Source organism: Pseudoliparis swirei, chromosome 19 (assembly GCF_029220125.1).
Source record: "Pseudoliparis swirei isolate HS2019 ecotype Mariana Trench chromosome 19, NWPU_hadal_v1, whole genome shotgun sequence".
NCBI lineage: Eukaryota > Metazoa > Chordata > Actinopteri > Perciformes > Liparidae > Pseudoliparis > Pseudoliparis swirei.
Genome location: NC_079406.1, coordinates 23,537,242 through 23,554,144, shown reverse-complemented (window position 1 = coordinate 23,554,144; position 16,903 = coordinate 23,537,242). Strand labels below are relative to the sequence as shown.

The following is a 16,903-nucleotide window of genomic DNA, read 5'->3' as shown; positions in this document are numbered from 1 at the left end:
CAGTCATAATAACTATAGCATTACAGAATAGACAGGACCGGGACTAAAACACGCATACAAGACAAGCTACTGACAACTCAATAATCATAAAATGCAGTGTTCCCAACACTTTGTCTATCGTTATATGGTCCGTATCAACGTTCAATACAATAATCAGAATATGTGAAATTTCACTTCAGTGGCTGTAACTCATTGTAAATCATCTTGAACGTAACCAAGGTTGTCGCTCTTGATGAGGCATGAAGGTTATATGAACATATGCAGGAACCGTATCACTTTTTCCATCCCCTGTTTTACCGATGAATATAAAAAAATATAAAAAGAATATCCAGGCGAAACCCTTTTTCCGCCCTGTTCTTTAACCATAAGAATAACTTAATAAAAGATTTAATTAGTTTTATATGAGATTGGGTTCATATCAATTGATTGGTTTTACATGATACCATGAGTTAAAATTTATGGAATTTCTTTTTAAATGTATATCTTTTACCTAATATATATTGATTTAAATACTACCAATATTTTTAAATTATTTCAAATATAAAATTTAAAAAATATCCATAAATAAATATTTGGTAAAAGTTATGCAATTAATGTCCTATTTGCAACTGTGACCACAGTGTGTAAAACCTATTTTTTACCTAATAGATCTTGATTTAAATACTACCATTATAAAAAATGAATGCAAATATTAATTTAATTTTTTTATTTTTCATCCATAATCAAATATGAGTTAAAATGTAGGCAATGAAGGTCCTATTTTCAACTGTGACCACTGGGTGTAACCCCCCCCCCCCCTAACACACACACACACACACACACAGTACATTAACATTGCAGTATTTGCTCTCAGGCACAGGAGCAGCTGCAGGGCATTTCTTCCAGCCTGGATCGGCCGGCCGGTCAGTCCTCTGGGAGGAACAGCAGACCACTCTTGTGCTTCTTCTTGGAGTGCTTTCTGATCCGGCCTCCATCGTAACTGAAGCCCCCTCTGTCACGTGTCGGGGGGGGGATGTCGGACCCAACACAGGAACTCTCCAACAAGTCCTTCGTGGCGCGGTTGTCCAGTGTTTACCTCAGCATCTTGGCGCTGTTCTGCTTCAAGCTCTTCGTTAAGATCTCTCTCAACTTGCTGACGTACTTCTACATCGTCCGCGGAAACCGCAAAGAGGCCGCCAGGATATCAGCAGAGTTCTACCACCATGGTCGCAAAGACAGTGAGTAGAAAGCACTTGAAAAACACCGGAAGCGGTATCTGTTTTTTTGTCATGGAAAACCTGGAAAAGTCATTTAAAAATGTTTATTTCCAGGCCTGGAAAAGTCATTGAAAAAAAAAAAAAATCCCCAAAGTTTTGGAAAAGTCATTGAAATGTTAATTTACGCGGTAAATGCAATTCTCAGTGAGTTTAAATACTAAATGCTCACTTGTTCATGCATACACCGAGATTTCCCAAAGTATTTGGTCATGGAAATTTGGTTTAAAGTCATGGAAAAGTCATGAAAATCCACTGGTCAGCATGTGTATGAACCCTGTCATGTATCTGTTCCACAAGCTGCATCATTTAGAGCATTCAGATATGTGTGCTGGAGGGTAACAACAATAACAACGGTGCACTCTACACACCAATCGAATTATCCGTTTCATGTAAACACCTTTGTTCGACTATGTGCGGTCCGACTACGATCCGGTTAACACCCCTGGATAACTCGATCCGATCCGGTTGATAATTCGACTATCGCGGCATGTAACGGTGAATTGGATTAGGAACTGGACTTTGTGTCTTTGCGCATGCTTGAGATCCCACCGCCCTCCCTCCCTCCCATGTCGTGACCCAGAAGTCGAAAGAGTCGAAAGAGACGATAATGTCACTATTAACATCATGCAAGAATAGTAGAGGGATGTCGCTTCGCCTTGCTCTCTGTTCGCCATCTTTCTCGAAATGTTGATGTTGTTGTTGTTGGTAGTGGTGAAGAGGTCAAGCGGAAATGGCTGTATCACCACGAGTTGTAATGAAAACAGCGCCGCCTATCGTATCGGATATGACATGCTTTCGGCCAATGATTCGAATTACTCACTGCCATGTATATTGGGATAACAGCAGATCCCCCAAAAGATAGCAGAGTCCGACTAAAGCAAGATTCGAATTATACCATCATGTAAATGACTTTAGACTTGTGTCAAATGCAGAGCACTTGACTGGGCTGGCAGCTCTTTTCCGCTCATGTATTAATAGGACACAGTCATGATACCCCCCCCCCCCCCCTGCTCCTCACGCCCCCGCCCCCCATCCTGCCCTAGTTTCCATTCCCAAGTATGCAGTGCACCCTTTTACACCTCAGACAGCAACCAAAACAACACTGCAGATAGTCTGAGGTACACTCTGGGGGGGGGGGGGGGGGGGACACACACACACACGGCGACAACACAATCTATACCCATCATTCAAAGGGAGGTTTAATTTAAAGTGGACCGACTTCATGGAATACTAATTAGCTACGCTTGGTGTATTAGTCGCAGTCCTGGAGGTATGGTCTTCCTTGTTCTCATAAATCTGTTTGATGTCCGCGTGCCGGGTCTTTTATACCCCGTATTTCAAATGAATGTCAGTCAAGGAAAAATAGGTCGGATGAATAAAGCGGCTTGAATTTTTATAGGAAACATTAGATCGGTTCTTATCTAAATTGAATGATGATGAAAACGTCTCTCTCTCTCTCTCTCTCTCTCTCTCTCTCTCTCTCTCCTCTCTCTCCTCTCTCTCTCTCTCTACCCCTCTCTACCCCTCTCTACCTCTCTCTCTCTCTCTCTCTCTCTCTTTCTGGAGGCTGTCATCCTGGACATGGACTCTCGTGCTCTATCCGGTTGTTTTTTTTGTCGCCAAAATCAAACGTCCACAGCAAATGCCTCCAGTGTTTTATCAGGTCTTATGTGTATGGCGTGTCAATGTGCTGAGTTATACTGGACTTCAAGCATCATTAGTCACATAATAATAATAAGCTTTCCCCGTGCATTAACTCTTGGAACATGAAGGGTAAAAACATGACATTGACAAACATATCAAGAGGATGGATACATTTAGATGTGTGATTGGGATTTCTCAACGCAGCACATGATTGGCTAAACAATAAAGGATTTATGATATAAGACATGACGAATCAACCAGATTTGACAACAACAACAAATCTATGTAAAAAAACAACAACAAAACTTCGAAATCACAGTTATTTTCACTGGTGCATACATAATATACATAATAACATCAAGAGTGTATTTGACGTGACTCGTTCTTCCTGCAGGACCCTGGGCGGACCGCTCGCCCCTCCACGACGCCGCGCGTCAGGGCCGCCTCCTGGCTCTGAAGACCCTTATTTCACAGGTGAAGAGAACACATGGAGGTAGTTTGCCTTCAGGGCTTTCTGATCCGAATCCAACGATATGTTACCTAAACCTAACGGGGGAGGTGTGTGTTGCTCAAACCGCAGGAGATTTCATGGCAGAAGGCCAACTTCCCCCAATCCCTCGGGAGGTGTGCATCCTCTCATCTGTACACGAGGGGTGTCCGATGTAACCGTCGGATTAGATGTTAAAGGAAAAGGTTTGAGTGGAAGTACAAAGATGGGGAGATCTGGGAAACATGTAATTATCTTATTAATACTTCCCAACAAAGACGTTTTATTTTGGTATTTTGTCTCTGCACCTCCACTACTTCTGAACACATCATTTTTGTCATTTGTGTTAGAGTAAATGCACACAGCGCAGAACGACCATGATATGCAGTGTTACGTAAACGTGTTATATAGAAAGGTCTACAAAGTGTCCGATCAATGCCGAATACTGATAAATGAGAGGCGGGGATGATTTCCTCTTTCAGCTGGTCAGAGATTAAGGAGTGCGCGACAAGAGTGTGAGACGTTTCAGCCACAAAGCCCACAATGCCTTGTTCTTAACACAGACCCGCCGCTCATGACCAAGCTGTGATAGCATCACAATCACTGATAACCATCACCGAGCGATGGGTCCGTGTTGAGAAAAGAAGATTTGCTATCCTTTGTGCAGTACCCATTGTTCACCAATAGAGGCTGACAAAGGTCACGTGTGTCGATGCACCATTTAACGCAGGGGTCAGGAACCTTTTTGACTGGGAGAGCCATAAAAGCCAAATATTTCTAAATATATTTCATTGAGAGCCATATAGTATTTTTAACGTATAAGAAATTAAAGATGTCTTGCTTTTAATGAGACTTCTGGTGCTGCATGATGCTACGGGGGGGGGGGGGGGGGGCTCTGCGGCACGCGAGCCGAGAAGTGTTAACGCGACACGTAGAGATGGAAATGACATGCTGCTGGTTAGATACGGTCAATAACAGACGTTTAGTTTAATAAAAGAACAAAGACGTCTTTAAGAAAAGGACCTGACATTACTTCTGCTGTAATCTGGCGCGATAGAGAAAATTACAGGGTGGCGGGCGGAGATTTTTTTTTTTTTTACTCAAAATTGTCTGGGAGCCATATGCCGTGACCGGAAGAGCCATATATGGCTCGCGAGCCGTAGGTTCCCGACCCCTGATTTAACGTCTTGAATATCTGCGGCCGTTTGATTCCCAGGGCCACAGTGTGAATGCTCTGACGATAGACGGCGCGACTCCCCTCCACGAGGCCTGTGATGGAGGCCACGTCGCTTGTGCCGGAGCTCTCATTGACGCCGGAGCAAATGTAAGTCACGCTTCTGGCCTCTGTACTGCGTTGCCATGCCGCTCACTCATGGTCAAATGTCATGTTCCATGGCCAGGGGGGGGGGGGGGGGGGATCTGAGTAGAAGTAAACACATGGAGCGATGCTGCTCGCGTCCTGCTCTCACTGTAGAGGCACAAAGTTCTAGTTCCCCTTCAACTGTTTCCCCCAGGCTGTTGCTATTAGTCAACCTGCATGTATAAACAAGGCCTAAAAATAACCATTTAAGGAAATGCTTTTTGCAGGTCAATGCTTCCACAATTGATGGATTCACCCCTCTGTTCAACGCCTGTACAGCAGGCAGCGTGGCATGCGCTGAGATTCTCTTGGAAAATGGAGCAAAACCCCAGAGCCTTGCGTATCATCCATCACCAATCCACGAAGCCACGAGAAAAGGTGCATTGCGAATAAAGAAAATGTTGCATTATGATAAAATGTATAGCAACTAAAATATCAGGTGGCTCTCTTATGACTTATTTGAACACCACTACATGTCTTTTTATTACTATGTAGATCCATCTCGACTAATTGCAGCCTGCTCCAGGTCCTTCAACCTTTATTCGTGTCCTTTACCGGGCTAATAAACCTGAACGGTGGAGAGAGAAAAAAACGGCTCGAGAGATAAATCTCAACACGACCCGAACGGACAGCTTGGAGAATTATCTCGCATTGTCACTTACTCATTGCGGTCTTCATGCTCCATTACTCCGCAGGTCATTACGGTTGCGTGGAGGCTCTGGTGACTTGGGGGGCAGATGTGGACATGGACATTCCTCACCTGGGCACCGCGCTGTACACGGCGTGCGTCTGCCAAGAGCTGCAGTGTGCCAGGAAACTCCTGAGGGAAGGTCAGCTCGCAGCACAGTGCGGATCTTTGCATGTACAGACTGGACACACACACACACACACACACAGTAGGAGTCCAATTATGGAATAATGTTGAAATAGAAGTAAGAATGGTGAACTCCTTTTTGTTTTTTAAGGGAATTATTTATGAAAAAATCCTTGAGAGTTATAAATGTAATTAAAAACGGATTAATATGGAAGATGTATGTGGTAGTATATATAAATATATTTTGTTTATTGTTGTTGTTTTTTTCTTTTCTTTTTTCTTTTTTTTATATTAATTTTCTGATTTATTTTGATTTCAATTTAGGATAGGAATTCATAAGCATTTCTTTTGCTTCTACCTATACCTTTTCAGTCTTTCTCTTTTGTATTTTTTTTATAGGATAATATTGTATTGTATTTGATTTGATTGACTGAATAAAAATACAAACAAACAAACAAACACACACACACACATTTATACAGTACATTTTAAAAGGCTTTAAACTGCATTTAGACCCCGACACACAAAAAACTCTGATCTCAGTATCTGAGGGAAGGAGTTCTTTACAAGAACGGGTTTACTTTCATTATTCATAATGAATTGCCTATTTGCAGTCCATTTTCCAGCACAGCAGCAATAAAAACAGCTTAATTATTTGTCCGTTATAAGTGAATCATCAAGGCAACGGTATAAAGTCCAGCCGGGGGGTGTTGGTCCATCAGCGGCTCCTCAAACTGCTAAACGTCTCTTCTTCTTGAGATCATATGAGGACAATTCAGATTCAACTTTATTTTCATTGAACAGAGAACGAGGACAACGCCATGCAGTAATCAGAGTGCTGATCCTGGCCTCGCCATTAGAGACGTAGAGCCCATAGCTGACAGGCCGCATGTTAAAGCTATTTGTATCCTATACCCTTGATTGAAAGTAACACGTTCGCATTCATCCTCTCAAGGCTGTTAAAAGTAATTGCTGGGAAATATGAGAAAGTGTTAGGTAGAGGGCAATAGGCGAAGGCAGTTATATTAAAATGTGAAATAAGAATAGATATAGCCACCGAGAATTTTTTTTTCTTCCATGTTAGCTTTGTCTAAAGTGGATAGTCAAGTTTTCCTCCATACAGGTGCAAGTGTCCAGAAGGGCAAATCCCTGGAGTCGCCCTTACATGCGGCTGCAGAGAGAGACTGCGCGGCCGGCGTGAAGCTGCTGCTGGACTTCGGCGCGGACATTAACGCCAGGAACACGGAGCTTCAGAGGCCGGTGGACGTGGCTCCGGCCAGCAGTCCGACGGAGGCTTTCCTCCTGATCTACGAAGGTATTGTCACGGGGTGTGGTGGGGCAAACGCTCAGGCGCAGAGGAAACGAGCAGGAGTCCAGGTAAAGGTGAAACAAAAAGCTCTTTTTCCTGAGATAAATGTAAACATGGAACTCAGGCTAGAAGGCAAACAGAACAAGAGATTAACACGGGGAATTTATAACAGGCATTCAACAACAGGTATCAGTGAGAACAATCAGGCAGGGGACAAGGGAAATAATTTATATAAGAGGAGATATAAGGGTGAAAAGCACAGGTGAAGCCAATGAGCAATCAGGGAGGCAGAGGAGTGGCTGAGCGCAGGTGAAGCCAATGAGCAATCAAATGTCACTGGGGAGACAGACACAGAACTAACAGTGTGTTACAGGTATAGCACCTCCAGCTGCAGATTTATGTACGACCTCGTTACCTTCGCATTGAAAATGCGGAAGGTTATGTTTTGATCGCCGTGTGTTTATTTATTTATTTATTTGTATGCGTGTTACTCGCATAACTCAATAAGTATTAAACCGAATCGCATGAAATTTGGTGGGATGATTGGTTATTATCCGGGGACCATTTGATTAGATTTTGGGATCGATCGGGTCAAAGGTCAAGGTCAAGGTCATGAAAAGGTCAACATCTTCTTTTTATCATAGCATGGTCAATTTCTATCCAATTGGCATGCAACTAATGCCAAAATGTTCATAATTCAATGCCCAATCTTGTGATATGAGAAGGTATGCGCTCTACCGAGTGCCCGTTCTAGTTGTATTTATTACGTCGTCATTATATATGAAAGTTGTCCATGAATTAGGGACCGGCTCCTGTGTAATGTTTCCTTGCCTCCTTTTCCTCCGCCCCCATAGCGAGGCCACGACGGCTGAGCCAGCTGTGTCGTCAGAGCATCCGGAGCAGCGTTGGCCGCGACAGACTGCGCCTCCTCTCCCGCCTCCCGCTGCCCGACAGGCTGAGGAACTACCTGCGCTACCAATGACAGACAGGATGGGACGCACAGATATAGAGGCCTCTGTCACGGAGAGCGAATCAAGTCCTTGAAGCCGCCCTTCAAACTGAGGCGACCAGTCAATCAAGTGACTCGGTAGCTGGCTGTGATGAGCTGGCCTACATCCCATTAGGGGTGTGAAACATGGATTAATGTAACGGTTCTAAAAATGAGTTCTCGATTTAGCTTCATGGGTTGAATAGTGGTAAAGAAATGTATGACATAATATTATTTGCCATTCAGGTTTGCCGTATTTAGAAGGCGCCTTTATTAGTTGCCGAAAGAGTGATGCACTTTGAAAACTTTACAATTATAACGTCGTATAAATGCAAATGTACAGCGTGTGAATCATAGTTCTGCTTTTGATATATAATGTATTTGCGCACCACCGTGTGATTAAAATTGTTTTGAAGGCTGGCGCTTTCCAAAAGTATGTGTTGCTTATGATGTTGGACTTAAGAGATGCAGCGTGGTGAATTCTTAATTCAAAAACAGTTGACATGCTTTTAAGCTTGGATTACAGAGTAGCGACAAATGGAGGCGCCTGACTTTATTGTTAAGTCCCAAATGGAAAATATGAGTGAGCTGGAACTGCAAGAGAGAGCGCTGTAAAATAATAGCTCCAAAGGCTGTGAACAAAAGCACATTACATTACAGCAGCATGAAGTGCCCTTTCTGTATTGCACTCTATTCCACAATATGGTGGTGTTAAGACACGACTGAATTGGCACCACTGTGTATTTCATAATGTCTTATTTTATTTCTTAAATATTGTATACTGGTAAAAAACAAAAAACATGTCACGTGTCAGAGAGCGGTGTGGAGTCGTTGCCGTGGTGATGGTAAACAAAGTGCGCACTGAGAGGCACTTCGGAGAGGACACTGGTCAGGTTATTAGCCCGAGTTCATGGATATAGTTATGAATAAACACTATAGTTTATAGGCATCATCGTCGGGCTCAGAGCAGCATGGATGTAGCGCGTGCTCCCCAAAAAACTGGACTGCCGAGAGAAGTGGTGAAATGGCTGCAGAGCCTCGACTTGTCCTTCTACCCGAAGAACATGCGCAGGTGAGGAATGATACGTTCAATGACACCTCGTCACGGTACGATATCACCACATATTACACATCTCACAGTGAGACATTATTCATTTAAAACGATTTGCTTGTCAGTTTGTACAGTCCTTGGTAACATTAATTTTGTTCATATAATTTAAATAAATATATTTAAATAATGTAATTATTACAATTATTATTATTACAATTATTACAATCCATTTAAACTATATAAGAAACATTATTTGTGTTTTTTTTGCTGTCATGCAGATACGTGGAGATTCTTCATTTTAATATAGCACATACAGATTAAACATTGAGGTATGATGCAAAATGGCACAACTTGGCATTGTTTATGTCTCTTTTACTGCGATTACTACCAAGTATGGTCTGAAACACCTCGCTAAACATAACTTAGTTAATAGCGTCAGTCAGTTGTTTTACTGCAATCCCTTGAATCATAATTCCCGCGGTTCCTACGCTTCCTGAAGGCAACGTAGCAGGTCCTCAGCCTTCTCTGTTAAACTGTCACTCGTGATACCACGCCCCTGTGGATGAAACCACGCCCCCACGCCAGATCCCTGTCAAAAGTCTGAACCTGAAAAAAAAGGATCTGAAAGTGAAAAAAATAACTTAACCTGAAGAAACTGAAATATTTTAAAATATATTTTATTCTAGAAAAAAAACATGACTGAATCTAAGTTATATTTTGTTTAAAATATAATTTAGATTATATGAAAAAAATGTCATACACTTATTTTTATTTCGAATACATTGTTGAATGTGTTCAATGTTCAAGACTAATCGTTGTGAAGCAAACGTGTTCCCTCGTCAATGCAGGTGAAACCATACAGCTGTATCAGCTGTACAGGTTCAACCTAAGCATTAACCAGCATGAAGCTAAAAAGCATAACCAGACAGATGAGAAACAACAACATATCCGTGTTTTCCAGGAGTGCCAACAGAGTGTTTCAATACAGGATTTCACTTTCAGAGTAAAAATACTCAATTTGTATAATCCCTGTTTTATTTCCAGAGATTTTTCCAATGGTTACCTGGTGGCGGAGATATTGTCTCGTTATTACACCCAAGACTATCTAGGGCAGTGGTATGACAGAGGAGTGTCACTCTCTGCCAAACAGTGGAACTGGAGCCAAATAGAGAGGGTAAGAGGAGGGAAAAACCCAATTATATATATATATTTACATATATATATATATAAATATATGTATATATATATTTATATTCAAATATATATATATATATATATTTATTTATATATATATATGTATATATATATATTTATGTACTGTATATGTATTTATGTATATGTATTTATATTTATATATGTATATATATATATATATTTATTTATATATTTATATATATATATTTATGTATATGTATTTATATTTATATATTTATATATTTATATATATATATATATGTAACAAGGAGAAAATAGATCCTTGTTCAGTTTAATTGGCATGTGATTTAAAGGTGGTCTGATTCCCCTCTGAAGTACACTATGACATTTAAAATGATTGAACTTAACCCAAACACGCCTCAAACACGCCTCTTTGCATATCAAATCACATAATATCCATGTCATGAAGACCCATGATGGTGTTTTGTTTTGCTTCTTCTACTTGAGGGATCTGAAACCGGAAGTCAGATGAGACATTATTTATTCATTTGTTTTTTTAATTGTCCCAGTCTCTACAGAAGCAGAATCTGCACTTGACGAAAGAGATGATTAACGGAAGCATTCACTGTAAACCGGGAGCAGCCGAACTGTTGGTGCAGGAGGTTTATACTCTTTTAACTAACCGGAGGTAAGTAAATTAGATATCGGTAGACACGCAAATTATAAATGGCGGAATCATTGACCGTATAGACATACAGTATACACCCCTCAGGAATGTGTTTTCTGTGACTTCAACATAAGACATTGCTATCAGAACTCATACGCATTACTGCTTATTTACACTGAAATCAAAAGGATGCCTGATAATGTACAATGGCTTTTTTTTCACAACAATATGTGGAGGATGTCAGTCGACATACGGCTTATTTGCTCAGTGTATAAATGATATCCCCAGAACACAAATAGAATAACAGAATCCTGATCCTGGTCGACTCCTCCTCAGCCTCCGAGACGTTCAGGGCCCGGCGGCAGACTTCACTGACCGAGGGTACCAGGAGCTGCTCCCCACGCTGGCCCGCTCCACGGCCTCCAGGGCCATCAAGAACAACCTCAGGACGACGGAGATCATGGCGGAGCCCGACATCAGCACCAACCAGAGGAGGGCCGAGGTCATCCTCCACCGGCATCTGGAGCACAAGGCGGAGGATCGGGTCCTCAACCCAGGTCGGTCATCCGGGGGGGGGGGGGGGCTCCGGGGCTTGGAGGGGCTCTCCGGCTTTTTGTCGAGGGGGCAAATCTCCATTACGTTATTATAATATTTGATTTTTCCTTTAGTTTCGGTGACAGGACGTTTGAAAGTGAAGCCTAATCTGTGTCGGCCGGCAGCCAAAGAGGAGTGCTTCGCTTCATCCCGAGACACTACATCGAGTAAGTGTTGAGTCATACTTCCCTCCCTGCAGAGAATACTTATTCTGCAAATGTGCTGTAATGCATCCTTTGGGTGACAGCTTTTGCTTCGAGACACAATAATGTCTAACCGATCTATTTTCTTGTTCTTTTAGAGTTCAGCTCCTCCTCAACAAGGAGTGGAGGAGCGGCCGTTTCCTTTCAGGAGATAAAGGTGCACCAGCCTGTAAAATGGAACTATTAAATGAACTATATGATATGATATGATATTCCTTTATTCGTCCCACAGTGGGGACATTTCAAAAATCACAGCAGCGGTGCACATCAGAGCATTAATGAAAATAAATATAAAACACTAAATAAAATACGAAATACTAAGACTAATACTGATAATAATACTCATACTAATACTAATACAATACAATATATGGAGAGCTGTGCTCTATAATTGGTATGTGTGTCACTTGATGTCATGATAGGTTGTTCATATTAGTTTTGGAAGGCCACTTGTTTGTTTTGGGGTGTGTCATGTTTCAGTGCGGGTCTACCATCCTGTCTGGGCAATGTCTGTTTTCACCACTAGATGGCAGCATTGAGTCACGAGCAGCACCCTCCTCAAGGGTTCAGACTGAAATCCACTGCTTCAGGTGTACCATTGACAACAAAAAGGGTGTAAATGAGTGTATGCTGTAATGGACCGGCCTCGCTGTTCATCCATGTGTGTTGCTCACTATCCTGATATTCCTGAGTTCCTTCTCCTGTTTCTGAACATGCATCTTGCCTTTGTCCCTGTCACCGAAGCATCGGATCTTCTTCTCAATCTGCATCCTCAGATATTATGATCAGGCACCTGCCAAATGTTGGCAAACCCACGCTTTACGACGGACAGGAAACCTTGGAGGAACTGCTTTATGTAACTGCAAGGTGCATTTATCTTTGAGGACAATCAAAGTGAATTTTTAGGTTTGAAGCTTAAATTAAAATGGTGTTGTTTCACACTCTTGTTTTGTTGTTCCCTCTAAAAGGCAAACACGACTCCAAAGGGGGATAAACAAACACAAATCGGCTGTATTTAATTGACTGAAACTGATGTTTGAAAGAGATTGTGTCTAAAGGTGTATTGTTAATCTCTGTCACTAATTCTCTTCATGGTTAGTGCCGCGGCCACATTAAACACTGAGAACATATCAGTAATTTATGATGTGTAAAGTGTACAATGTAAAGTTATTACCTGACCATTCGATCTGCATTAACAGCACACGAGTATATAACTGAACAACGCGATGGACTTTATTGACTTCTCCTTCGAGGTGTGTCGGTTTCAAACCAATTTAATTACATTTCTGAGCACACGTCCTTGAGTATCCTGCAAAAAACAAATGATATCATCGTCTCCATTGTGTGTTTTTGCGGAGAGCATTGAGTGTTTGTGGTGCCGAAGCCACTCAGATTCACTTTGAGACCGAGATCTCTCCGTTGGCCCCAAAATCTCAAAGCACTCGTGGATGGATGCTCGGCGTACAGCACAATTGAGCTGTGAAGCTATCGTGAAAAGCGGATGACAGGATGATAAGTGTTTCTGGCTGACTGCCTGGCTTCTCAGGGTTTCTGAGAGCCCGGGCTTTCAATGGAGAGCGAGGCCAATGCTGTGTAATGATATGATCTCCACAGCCTCAGCACACTATTAGCGACAGATAACCGTGAGATTTATTGTGTTATACGCCGTAATTTGACTCTCCAAGCGCGGTTGCGGAGGAGAGCATCATGTGGGTCAACCGCCAGAACCAAAACAACAACAACAGCTGATGCTAACCCCGTAAAAAAAAAAATGTTGTAACGCGACGTATATTTGAAAAGGAGAAAAAAAAGCTATTCATCAACCGTTTAAGGAGAGTAGGAGTCGCTATCTGACATTTGGAGAGACCCACCAGCCTCTCGTATATCTCCGGGTGTCTTTGAAAGCAGCCCATCCTTTCTCCACGGTAGTCAATGGCCTCTTTCCAGTGCCTCCCCTCAATGGAGCCGTAAAACCTGACCTCTTTAATCTTTCAGTGTCTTTTGATTTCCCTCAGCTTGACTGGGCGTGAACACACATCGGCACTTAAGACGACCGGCGCTGTCGCCTGTTGATTTCCGCAGGCGCCGGGAGGTGAGCATCGGAATTTTTGGGGCCTTTTTCTCCGTGTCGAGCCTCACGCAGATTGTGAGATACGACTGGCATCGGCACGATACGATAGAAATGCGAAAAATAACAAAGGAAGTGAAGACGTAGTGCGGAATAGCCAGAGTCCAGATACATTTGAATTATTTTGTAATTATGCAATAAATGACCGTTACCACGAAAAATGATGAAGTGAGATTAGCCGCTTTACATAATAAACACTGGCCAGGGTGACGGGGGTGATGTTTATATTTATTCTACATCTACACACCTCTCCCACTGAACAAATATCTCGGTCCTGGTTGCCGTGGCAACTAGCGAGCCCATACTGGAGAGCGACCGGGAGACGTTACTGCGAGCGTATTTGGCTCGCTCTGTCGGTCATGAGTGCACAGAAAACCGCGGTGCATACGTCTTCAGAATATATTGCAAGCACGTTTTCTCGCAAGATGAAAAAAAACAACCACCCCCGACAGCATTTGTGATGGAAAAAAAGAGATGCCAGGCAACTGATGTTAGAGAACAAGGATGCCCAAAATGCCCTCAGAAAGGGTTTCACCATCTGCCATATTTTTCCTATCGCCTTCATGGTGCCCACAGTGTGAAGGAAGCTCTAGTGGTGAAGCCGAGGGGGTGCAGCAGGGGGGAGGGTCAGTGCCTTGTTGGAGACACAGACTGTAACATGACTAGCCGGGGAGGGGAGGAGCGCAGGGGGTTATTGTGAGTCTTTGTAAGCCAAGGATTCCCTGAGAAAAAAAAGGGCCCTCCCCCATTTCCCCACAGCAAATATCCCACCCCTATTAACAAGAGCCACGGTGAGCTAGTATGTGGCCATGTACTTATTGTAAGTCGCTTTGGATAAAAGCGTCTGCTAAATGACATGTAATGTAATGTAATGTAATGTTATCCAGACTAGGGGTGGGGCACTGTGGGTCAGAAATGTGCATGTAATCTATATATATATATATATTTATATATATATATATAAATAAATAAATATATATTGTATCTATATATATATATTCATACATATATATTTATATATATATTTATATATGTATTTATATATATATATATATATATTAATATTAATAAATATATATATATATGTTAATAAATAAATAAATATATATGTATATATATATATATATATATATATATATATTTCTTTCTTCATTAACCACAGAATAAACTGCTTTTATTCATACAACAATGTACATTTAGTTATAATGTATTAGTCACCAACAAGCTGCTGGTCCCTGGAGACTTAAACTAATTAGGTGCACATTTTTTAAATAAGTTAAACATAAGACGAAGGGAAAATATATGTTGGTTCGAAAGCAACAACAAAACAAAAAAGTCTTATTACCAAGTATTTACTCGATTCAGTATTTTACTTACCACAACACACAGGATATGTTGTGAAGTGACCTATTGGTAGTATCTCAACAATACCTTGTGGGACAATACCAACTAAAAGCAGAATAAACTAGATATGTTTATGAGATGATATTCAGACACTGCATCCACACTCAAAAAAACGATTCAAGCCCTTCTTAGAGGTGACACATTTAATTATTGTTTGATACATTTAAATAAATCAATTACAAAAATATATATTTATATTTAATGGGTGTAACACAAAATGTATGAATACTTTCATTTATTAGATTTATTTAGGTTAGATGGTATGCATATCAACTCAAAATAAATGTGTTTCATTGGGGACTACCCTTTGCGTATGCGCCTTCTGAAAATCAGTTGTTTGCATGAGGTGAAGACATTTCCAGGGCTGTACGGTGGTGTAGTGGCTAGCACTGTTGCCTCACAGCCAGAGGGCCGTGGGTTCAATTCCCAGTCTGGGCGTTCCTTCTGTGTGGAGTTTGCATATTTTTTTAGTTCGTTAGTTTATATTTTGAGTTGGACAAACACAAATTAATTTAATTTAATGAATATCGTTATTTTATTTTAGATGTATTTGATACAAATGAATTGGACTAACTTAATTACATTTTATTGCACTGATGTGCTAAATTTGAGTTGGAGTTGCATATAATTATTGGATGGAAAACCTGCCAACAATTTAATTGAGTTCATCCAATGAGTCATTTCTTTGAGTGCATGACAAGAACATTTTTGAGTTATTTAAACGGAGCTAAAGTCAATATTAAGCAATCAACTACTCGCTATGTCAGAATATAATGTCTAGAATGAAGTCGCTCTCCATCTGCGAGTCTTATAATCTGTGATTCTACGTTCCCCGTTTACATTTTGAGGCTGGCTGCGCGTGCTATTAGTGCACAGGAGCGTTCGCCACTAGCTAGCTCATGGCCGCCGCTCTGCGCTGCTCTCATACGGCGGTTGCGACTCACAATGTCGTCTCGGAAGCGTAACACCCCCGGCAACACCTAACCCCCCCAGGTAAACAGCTTTTTGCCCTGTCAGCCCATGTTGTTTTGTGTTTGCACTGTTAGCACCGTTAGCTAGCAAGTCACCGGCTCAGCCGCCGCCATGTTAAGAGCCGCTGAGAGGCGCGATAGATATGCTCCCAATCTCATATTTAGCACCTTTTAGGATTAATTTGACCCCATTCAATGTTTAATGTCGGTGTTCTTTCGGTTGTCAACAAACAAACATAAAGTGCCTCACACTTAAACTTGGAAAACAATATTAATTCTAATAATTTTCTGGAGGTTTTAATTGCTGGCGTCAAATTGAACCCAAAGGGTAAAATATGTTCGTAAATATAAAGGTAACAGGAGGGTGTAATATTGATTCGGGTCAAAATGACCCTAAGGCAACACAAGGGTTAAAACTGTCTTTTTCAAATTTTGTTTACTTAATTTGTCTACAGGATATAACCAATTCAATTCAATTCAGTTTATTTGTATAGCCCAATTTCACAAATTACAAATTTGTCTCGGAGTGCTTTACAATCTGTACACATAGACATCCCTGCCCCAAAACCTCACATCGGACCAGGAAAAACTCCCAAATAACCCTTCAGGGGGAAAAAAAGGGAAGAAACCTGCAGGAGAGCAACAGAGGAGGATCCCTCTCCAGGTAAGATATACGTTTAAATGCGCCTGATATCCGACCAACGTAGCTACAGACATTGCCATCCCTCGAGCCGTGCTGTCAGAAGGGCTAATAAAAACCTACGTGACTAAATATGAATATAAAAGTTAAAGTACTAAGTGGACTCAGGAGGTTAGACCATCCAGTTGGACAACATGAAGGGTAATTTAATTATGAATTCAATATGTTGCAT

General features: G+C 41.5%; 2 protein-coding genes across 2 annotated transcripts; both read left to right on the top strand.

Annotated features, from left to right (window-relative positions):
- The first annotated feature begins 853 nt into the window (after positions 1 to 853).
- Positions 854 to 8,294, top strand: asb5a (ankyrin repeat and SOCS box containing 5a). Its single transcript, XM_056439610.1, has 7 exons — positions 854 to 1,217; positions 3,295 to 3,374; positions 4,604 to 4,711; positions 4,975 to 5,125; positions 5,443 to 5,577; positions 6,685 to 6,876; positions 7,725 to 8,294. The coding sequence occupies exons 1-7, from the start codon at positions 1,013 to 1,015 to the stop codon at positions 7,850 to 7,852; spliced, it is 999 nt and encodes a 332-aa protein (XP_056295585.1). The 5' UTR covers positions 854 to 1,012; the 3' UTR covers positions 7,853 to 8,294.
- Positions 8,295 to 8,745: 451 nt separating this feature from the next.
- On the top strand, positions 8,746 to 12,469 carry spata4 (spermatogenesis associated 4). The gene is made up of 6 exons (XM_056439720.1): positions 8,746 to 8,930; positions 9,954 to 10,083; positions 10,634 to 10,752; positions 11,068 to 11,288; positions 11,400 to 11,492; positions 11,627 to 12,469. The coding sequence occupies exons 1-6, from the start codon at positions 8,830 to 8,832 to the stop codon at positions 11,713 to 11,715; spliced, it is 753 nt and encodes a 250-aa protein (XP_056295695.1). The 5' UTR covers positions 8,746 to 8,829; the 3' UTR covers positions 11,716 to 12,469.
- Positions 12,470 to 16,903: the final 4,434 nt, after the last annotated feature.